We start from the raw sequence: 9,319 nt of genomic DNA, 5'->3' as shown, positions 1-9,319 counted from the left end.
AAGCATTCAGCCATCCAAAATACATCTATCCAGCAAGAGACGCAGCTGCAAGATGTAACCTAGATTTGCTTCTGAGTAAAATATCATGAGCAGAAATGATGCTTGCCAGTGAAACTACAGCAGGAGGAATCTGCCAGTTCTGCAGTAGTTAGAGCTACAGTAACAAAATATGCACAAATGCTGTCTATTTAAGATCATGTTTGTGTTGAGTTCAGCCTCATGTTGATCTCTGATATCATATTCATTTTCCTGAATGCTTGGGATCAATTAAAGCTCTTTGTTTCACTGATATCATTTGACTCAAAAGGCCTCACCTCCTGCAGGAGGTGCTGTAGTAGAAGAAGAAAACCAACCTACAGCTGGATGGTGAAGCTGGTGTTGATTGTTTTGATGAGCAAGTCGACATTAGAGAGAGATCTGAGATAACGTCAACGGGCACTAAAAAGTGCCTTCAAAACAAAATTCCCCCTCAGTGTACGGAAATAATGTGCAGTACAGATAAGCAAATGACGCATGTTGTGGTTGTTTAAGAGCAAAGTCAGACTTCCGGGACATGTGAATATCAAGACGTTACTGCAGCGCTGCCTGAGGGCCTGAAGATCATGGCTTTTAAATTTAAGCTTTCATTCATCCCTTGTGTATATTGATTTTGAGTCATTAGCCCATTGGTCCCATTAATCCAGTCACTGACCCCCTCTGAAATAATGTGTATTCTGTGACTCAATGAGTGGTTGCTAAAGTTGCTGGCAGTCCATAACATGAAGCTGGTTGTAAAAAGCTATACATTGAGGACCTCCTTGTATTTAATTTGGTCACTAGCACATTGCAAACGCTGCCTATAATTTGAAAGGAAGACACTAACTTGTCTCCAAATAAATGCCAAATACTTGCCAAGCTGTGGTAAAAGTGTCACAGAGACCAGATGATGCGTAACTTTTACTTTTAAGGCAAAGTCTGCATCTTCCATGCATCTGGGCAACCACTGCAATCTACAAGTGTCCAAAGCAAGAAGGCTTTTGATGCAGCACCCTTTATGTGACTGATCTCACCTCACAACCACTCAGCAACTGGTTTGACAATAAACACACAGAGACTGGAGGTTACCAAGGGTTGCTTCTGAAACACAAAGCCTCTATGAGATCATCTAATATTATCCATCATGTCCCTAAATAACCCGATTAGTAGTGAAAATTGAACCACAATAAGATGTCTTAGTCTTTTGTTATCCTTGTTCAAATACAAATCATTTTGATGTGAAAAACAGAATAAATACAGGTGCACTTATACGCTAATGATGAATTTCTGTTTTTGATGCTGTTCTACACATCATCCCAGATTTCTAGGAAACTGCTAGATTAAGAGCCCTGAAAACATGTCTCTGTAGATGTTGGCCAGTTCGTCTGCCAATTTCCTGCTTTTCTTATCGACTTTTGTGTGAACTGTAATTAAATGTGGCTCAGGCATTTTGATTTCCTCCATCAAAGCGGCAATAACTTTGGTTATTCTCTGATTTTTACATAGTAACTCATATTCATGTTCAGTAACCAGTGTTTTTCTATTCTGGTAAAGATTATAGATCCAACACTACGAGATGGATGGGTGATATTTGAACATAATGATGAGTGTTACCTGCAGACATGCGATATATAGAAGCCATGAGGAATGTGGAAATTACATATGGGAAGTACACCAAGATGTAGCGCAGTATTCCCAGAGAAGACAGGTTTTTGTGAGGATCTGAGGTGGGGGCATCAGGATCTTCAGGATCTATAAACAAACAAAGATCTTGCTGGAAAAAAGCTCTTTTTATCTTCTCTCTAAACCAGATTAACAGTGTCTAACACACATCAAAGAAAAAAGACCAAAGTCACCAGTCATGTCATTCCTTGGATTTTCAGTCCTTACCTATGATGAACAGCCAGCTGAATGGAGACACTCCCACACTCATGTTACACTTGTACATGCCCTCATGAGACTTTGTGACGTTATAGATGATCATGTGACTTCTAGGCGCAGTCCCAATAATAGATTCATTTTTATAGAAAGTTGCTGGGATGTCGGATTGACTGTTCTTTGATTCACAGAGCAGAGTAACGTTAGCTCCCTTCATCACGGGGAGGACGGGACTCTGCAGGATTACTGGAGTATATTCTCGTTCTGAGAGATAAAAACAAAATGTTTGAATACACGAGTACATGCCATGTAGCAGAACATGCTATTCAGCTTTATTTATCTAGCACTGTCTGATGAGAGGCAGATAAAATCAGTGTAAATAAAGAAAGTAAACCTTCCTTAGTTACTAAGGTTTCAAGTATCAGGACATAAAATATTCTGATTCCTTAAAGTTCTTAAAATTAAGTAAGTAAAACCTCAGAGGAACTACATGACATGACATATAAAACAAATTAAGCCAGAATAGAGAAACAGTGGGTGAGGAAGTATTCTGGGCAGGTGCTACTAGTCAAATGCACTTGATTATTTGATCATCAGTGTGAGTACTTCTACAAGATGCAGTTCAATTCGGTTTCATTTTTATTGCAGCAATTTACAACAGTAGTCACTGTCATTGTGGGTCATCTGAACATCCTGATAATAATGAATTACAAGAGTGCAGATTCTGAGTAATAAATGACTGAACTAGTTTTTGCATGAACGTTTCTTGCAGATATGCAGCACTTTCCCTGTACATTTGTTTAATATGTACATGGAAGGACAGATCCTGGTCAAAAATGGCTGGCCAACCTATTCTCATGAAGTTGGAAACTATTATTTTCTACAAGCAGCAGCATTGTGAGGTGTATTTAGGTTTTCACAGCCTGCTTTTCCAATTAGTTTTTGTGCTGATATGGTGCATTAAGTTATGTGTTAATTACTTTTTCTTATTTCCTGGTATGTTAGACCTTAGAAATTAAACATGGCGCACTTTGTCTCCACCATTACTTTATCCGCTTTAGAAGTGTGCAGCACTACAGCTTTGTGATTAATCATGGATTCTGTTAACTAAAAGAAAACAAAACTAGCATCAGTGAAATAGAAATGCATGTTTTTTTTGTTTAGCTCGACTATGTTTGTTCATAGTAAAGCATCCATCCACTGAGCTCAGCTGTGAAGCTGTACTGCTCCACTGTTTGTGTGTAAAACAAAAAGTGTTCATTTAACCATTTTTGTTATAACAACATTGACACGTGTTTTACAAGCATGACTATTACGTGTTTAGTTTCCAATCATTTGTATACATTTTGAGGGCTTTTGTTTCAAATTAGATTTTTAACCCGCTCCTACCATAAACTGTGATGTTGACCGAGTTGCTCCGCTGGTGTGTAGGAGACTCGCACCAGTAAACAGCACTGTCGAGCCCCTTGATTTTGTGGAGGATGCAACCATAGGAAGTAGCTTTTCCCCAGACTTCACATCCGGACACTTGTTTATCAAAGGTGCTGAATCTCTTGACTGTCCATCCTTGAATGCCGCAGCTCAGATTCAAGTCCTTATACTCAAACATCTGAGCTGAGTTGGGAGACGGTGTGAGAGTGGGAAGGTCAGAATGATCTGGGGACAGAACAAGACTCAGTGAGTTAAAATATGTTGGGCTGTAGTCAATGTTTTCACATTTCCTGTTATTTTGAGACGTCTTCTGTTTTGCTTATTCACTTTGTTTCTATGATACACGTGTCGAAACTTTTTTACACTAAAAAATGCAACAAAATTCAATCAATGTATTTATTATGTTGCTGAGTAAATCCAAGAGTAAAGAAGAGATTTTTAGGATGTTCCTTCAGCACACTCACAACCATCCTGTTCATACTTGAACTGAATGAATCCTGATGAATGCCAGTTAATCTGTTTAGATTGTGAGATCACCATCGGTGTATGTGGGCAAAACACAAGTTACTTTGGCTTCATGACTTTTGTGGACTTTGGCTGCATGTCCACTCTTACCCTGAATCCTCCCTTAGTTAAGCTGCATTTAGGTGTAGGCTGCTGGGGGAGTCCCAGGATGCACTGAATGTTTCTTCTTCAGTCATCTTTACCCTCACTATGTCTTTATACAGCTGTCTGCATCCATTCATTCACTTATCTGGGTCACGTCACAGGCAGCAGCTTAAGCAGACAGCTGTTATTTAGTGACTTTGTTCCTTACCTTGTATCAGCAGCCAGCTGGATGGTGATTCCCCATGACCACTTATGTGACATTTGTAGGAACCTTGATCAGCTTTAGATGCTTGGTAGATGGTCGTGTGGTTTGCAGTTTCACTTTTGATGAGGTGATCATCTTTAAAGAAATTAGCAGGGAGGTTGGAGGGATTCTTTGTTCTACAGAGCAGAGTGACGTTCTCTCCCTCCACCACAGGGGCAGCAGGACTCAGCAGGATCACCGGGTTCTCTAAACCTCCAGAAAAATGAAATATGTTGTTGTGTGATTTCAGGTGAGGAGACAGCCTACAGGGAAGAGGTGACTGCCCTAGAACAATTATGCTAACAAAATCAGCTATCTCTGAATCTCTGCAGGAAAGAAATTAGGTCACTGTGGTTTACAGAGAAGGACTGGAGGTGTTGCGTCCACATACACAGAGACTTCACATGGACTCTATACACAACTGATATTCAACAGGCCGAGTGGGATCATTTTTGGTATTGTTAAAAAGTAATTTAGCTGCTTTTAAAAATGATTTTATTTCAGCGTCCCAGTTTAGGGAACCTAACACTGCACAGGTTAGCTACCAGCCTCATAGAGGTTAATCAGGCATCCATTTCTAAAACAGATCATGAACAGCCCCATGCAGCAAGAAATGTGCAGCATTATAGATCATTTTTTCCACATGCAGAGAGCTTACAGATATAACATGCAACATTAGCTCTGGTTGGCTGTGGCACAGAAAGTAGAGCAGGTCGCTGCTGATCAGAAAGACATCAAAGAGCTACGGCTCACAAACTTTGACTTGAATGTTAAATGTTAGACTGCAAAAGTGTGGCTTGTTTGGAGCTGCAGCCCTGAGCCAGACCACCAACCAAAAGGCTGGTGGTTCAATCCCTGACTGCACCAGTCTCAATGCCAAATATCAAGTTAGTCAATAGTGCTTGTGTTAATGGGAGAATAATAATAATAATAATGGATTGCATTTATATAACGCGTTTCGGGACCCCTCAAAGCACTTAACAATTCCACTATTCATTCACTCTCACATTCACACACTGGTGGAGGCAGCTACAGTTGTCCTGGGGCAGACTGACAGAGGCGAGGCTGCCATATTGCGCCATCGGCCCCTCTGGCCAACACCAGTAGGCGACAGGTGAAGTGTCTTGCCCGCAAGGACACAACGACCAGACTGTCCGAGCCGGGGCTCGAACCGGCAACCTTAAGATTACAAGAAGAACACCCAACTCTTGAGTCATGATCTCCCCGAATGAATGAAGCAAGTTCTCTATAAAAATGAGTCCACTTAACTGAACTAAACCTTTTTGGTTTATATTGATGTGCTTCCCTTTATCACAACTAGTTCCCTGTAAAACACCGACGTGTAAAGTTGCAAATGTTGCAAAAGTCTATTGGAGAGAGAAGAGCTGATTCACACATGAATGAGTCACATTAAATTTCATAGAAACAGGAAGCAGGAGTTATGTAGCTTCTCCTTCAGGCATGCTGAAATGCAGTTTAATGAATCTTACCATTGACAGTGATGCTGATGGCGTTGCTGCTGTGACCGTGTGTGGACTGGCACCAGTAAACCCCGGAGTCTGAATGTGTGACTCTCTTAATTTCACAGGTAGAGGAAGTTTGAATACCCCAGCCTGATGTGCAGTCAGACACTTTCAACCTGAGAAACATCGTTTGTGTTAGTCCTTTACACATGTGGAACAACCTGATTCTCAACTTCATTTTTAGATGACTCATGAATAAACTAATTATCTAATTCAGTACTATACTGGAATCATTTTACAGTCCAAAGTTGTAAATTATGCAAAAAATTCTCAAACCAGGCATTTTGCCAGATGCCTGCTGACGCTCACTGTCGCTGGAATTTGCTCTTTGTTTTGCTGATTGCTTTTCTTTAACATCTCCTTTTATTTGCTTTCAATCTCCAGTTAGAGTCATTTTCAGTGAATTAACCTATCAGGTTTAGACACTGAAAACATCTTGGGTTGACTTAGAAATGATTTTCTTCCTGCACAACAGCAACAGCAACTGAAAGGATGAATTAGCTGAGTGAAACATAAAGAGTGCTCTTCCTTTAACATGCCAGTTTTGTGATTTTTGTTATTTAAGCAGTAAACTGACCCTTTTTTCGCTGGGGATCTCCACACTGTCCATTCACCGGAGGCGATCCGCTCACAGCTCAGACTGATGTGCTCGTACTCGAAAAACTGGGACCAGTTGGGAGTGACCTTCAAAGAGGCTGAGAGAGACAGCACAGCATAAGTGTTTAAAAGGAAGGTGACCCTGCTGTGGTCCCCAAAGTTATACCCAGAAACAAATTTATAAGTTAAGGTGATTTTATTGATACCAAACTGAAAGCTTTGACTCTGGGGTGAACAAAGGCCAAAATAACGAACAAAACAAGCTGGGATCTGGTAAAAATCAGTGAGAAATGTACCATCATACCTGAGAAAAACACATCACCAGCAACATCTCTACATAATCCACTCAGATCCACAAACAGTCGGTGAGTGTAGTAAATGTGTGGTTTTTAAGGCACTTTACATTGTTACCATCCTACGTGTGAACAGTAGTTGAACAGTCGACCCCGTGCTGAGAAAGCTTCCTCCACTACAAACTCTGGTGTTATGTAAACTCATACAAACTTTGGCCTAAAGAAAACCCGCCTTTCTCTGTTGAACCTGCACCAATGAGAGCCGTGCCTCCTAAGTCGACTGACTTCCTGTTTCCTTCCCATGCAATGGCCTAAATAAGATAAGCATGTGGTTCTTTTGGGCTTTCTGAACATTTGCTGAATAAAAATGCTCAAATTCTGATTTTTCAGCTCAGTGCTGTTTCTGAGGGGTTATTATTTGAGACCAGATGTTAGCCAAAGTGAATAAATGCACTCACTGAATTAATCAAAAACCCAGAGAGTTACCAAGTTAGTGAAACAGGGTAACAACTGAGCTTTGCAATTGCTGTCGTTACCATAATGAGTCTGAGAGATCTGATGATGGTGTGCTTCACTTCACACACACACAGAAGAAATGTAATGAATACAACTCATGTGTTATGTTGCCCCACAGCAGTAATAAACAGTAAAGTAAGGCAGTTATTTGTTCTTGTGCACCGATCGGAATTTTGAAAGAAAAAACCGCAACGTTTTAAGCTCTGTGTGTTCTTGTGCTTCTTGATATTCTCTAATAATCGGAACACTTTTCATCTGCTGTGTTATACGATATTCTCTCATTGCTTGTCAGTGTTCTTCTAGCCAAAGGCTCATCTTCAAACTGTTACGTTTGTTATCCCCAATATGCTAGATTAATGGCTTGTCCCTTCAAAGTATTTATTGTTCTATCGTGCTCAAAGAACGTATTTTTCAATTGCGGTTTAGATTTGCGCTTATAAAGGAGAACTACCGAGGCCAGGAAAGAATATTATCCGTTAACAGTGTTTTTCCTTTGAGTTTGTTTTTAGCCTCACTACGACTGACAAGAGTAAAAGGACAGTCTGCTGTGATTGTATTACTCACCCACCTGTATAGCTGGATGCAAGTTATCGGGAGCTTAACGAGTGTTGTGACTTCATCAAGGTGAAGGGCTGATAAACAATGTTGGATTCAGAAGTCTTTAAAATATTTCTATGTTACTTTTGTTTTGATATAGTGCAAGGATGATTTTCGGTGGCCTAATTGTATATATTAGAAACACAGATTTAAAAATAGCAAATTGACTTGCTTGGAATTTTCTACAGAAAAGTCAGTGCCTGTAAAATATGAGAGTCATATAACAGCCAGGAAGCAGAACCATCACTACTCGCACAATCAAACACACACTATGTACGCTGGCTTTAGCATCTCTCTTTGCTTTGGAGTGAGAGCCAATGTCGTATGTTTTAGGGTATCTACACCTTTGCAACGTGAAGGATATACTGCTCTATCATTTTCTAGCAATTCGCGTCATGTCAGGGAGAACTCTCAGTCAAACTTTTGGTGCAAGGTTCGTTCCAGTTTGAAGATCTTAGATTAGAGAAAAGATAGATAATTTTCTACCAATAGTACATCGTCTATGTCGTGCTCTCTCAGCGTCCTATCACAAAGTGTGCATCATTCTGTCTAGAGAACCACTTCTGCACTTACTACACACTCGAACAGTTCTCCAAAGATCATAATGCAACGACACTCTAGGTCAGGAGCACGAACATACGAGGTCTAACAATCTGAATTAACAACATCCCACACAGAGCAGATCATGCACCATAACGCGAGCATTGCTCAAAGTAGCATCGACACGACACCTGTAGACACAACAGATGCGCATCGAGTCTCGCTCCAGGTACGATGTCTAAGCCCTGATGATGCCAGGACCCGACAGAACGAATGCAGACCACTGCATCCAAGCGAGGGTATTAGGACTATACACGCCTACATTCTTACCACCGTCTTGACCACAGCACATCACACAGACACACACACACACACACACACACGACACACACACACACACAGACACACACAGACACAGACACACACACGACACACACAGACACACACAGACACACACACTCAGACACACACACACACAGACACACACACACACACAGACACACACACACACACAGACACACAGACACACACACAGACACACACACACACACACACAGACACACACACATAGACAGACACACACACACACACAGACAGACAGACACACACACACACACACAAAGACACACACACACACACAGACACACACAACAGACACACACACAGACACACACACACGACACACAGAAACAAGAACACAAAAACCAAACAGACAAAGAACACACACAAATAAAAGACACACAACAATAGAACAAGAGAACATTATCACAACTCAAGAGAAACAGGACACACAGAAACACAGAAACAGACACAACACAGACACAGAGACACACACAGTACACACACACACACAGACACACACACACACACACACACACACAGACACACACACACACACACACACACACACAGACAGACACACACAGACACACACACACACACACACACAGACAGACACACACACACACACACACACACAGACACACACACAGCACACACAACAGACAGACACACACACAGACACACACACAGACACACACAGACAGACACACACACACACAGACAGACACACAGAC

At 41.1% G+C, this 9,319-nt stretch overlaps 1 protein-coding gene across 2 annotated transcripts in view; it reads right to left on the bottom strand.

Annotated features, from left to right (window-relative positions):
• Positions 1 to 552: 552 nt before the first annotated feature.
• LOC102306008 (sialoadhesin) overlaps positions 553 to 9,319 on the bottom strand; it is a 10,453-nt gene continuing 1,686 nt past the window's right edge. Inside the window, exons 4-9 of one of the 2 annotated variants that reach the window (XM_005952648.3) lie at positions 6,278 to 6,395; positions 5,668 to 5,816; positions 4,142 to 4,390; positions 3,283 to 3,549; positions 1,906 to 2,157; positions 553 to 1,767 (exon numbers count right to left, since the gene is read on the bottom strand). In XM_005952648.3, the coding sequence (XP_005952710.1) occupies positions 1,571 to 1,767; positions 1,906 to 2,157; positions 3,283 to 3,549; positions 4,142 to 4,390; positions 5,668 to 5,816; positions 6,278 to 6,395 (1,232 nt within the window). In that variant the 3' untranslated portion in view covers positions 553 to 1,570. The remainder of the gene's footprint in view (positions 1,768 to 1,905; positions 2,158 to 3,282; positions 3,550 to 4,141; positions 4,391 to 5,667; positions 5,817 to 6,277; positions 6,396 to 9,319) is intronic. The other variant, XM_014331309.2, reaches the window with a different exon arrangement.

Source organism: Haplochromis burtoni, unplaced genomic scaffold, assembly GCF_018398535.1.
Source record: "Haplochromis burtoni strain Fernald_Lab_line unplaced genomic scaffold, NCSU_Asbu1 Contig_1693, whole genome shotgun sequence".
Taxonomy (NCBI): domain Eukaryota; kingdom Metazoa; phylum Chordata; class Actinopteri; order Cichliformes; family Cichlidae; genus Haplochromis; species Haplochromis burtoni.
This window is presented reverse-complemented; position numbering and strand designations above follow the sequence as displayed.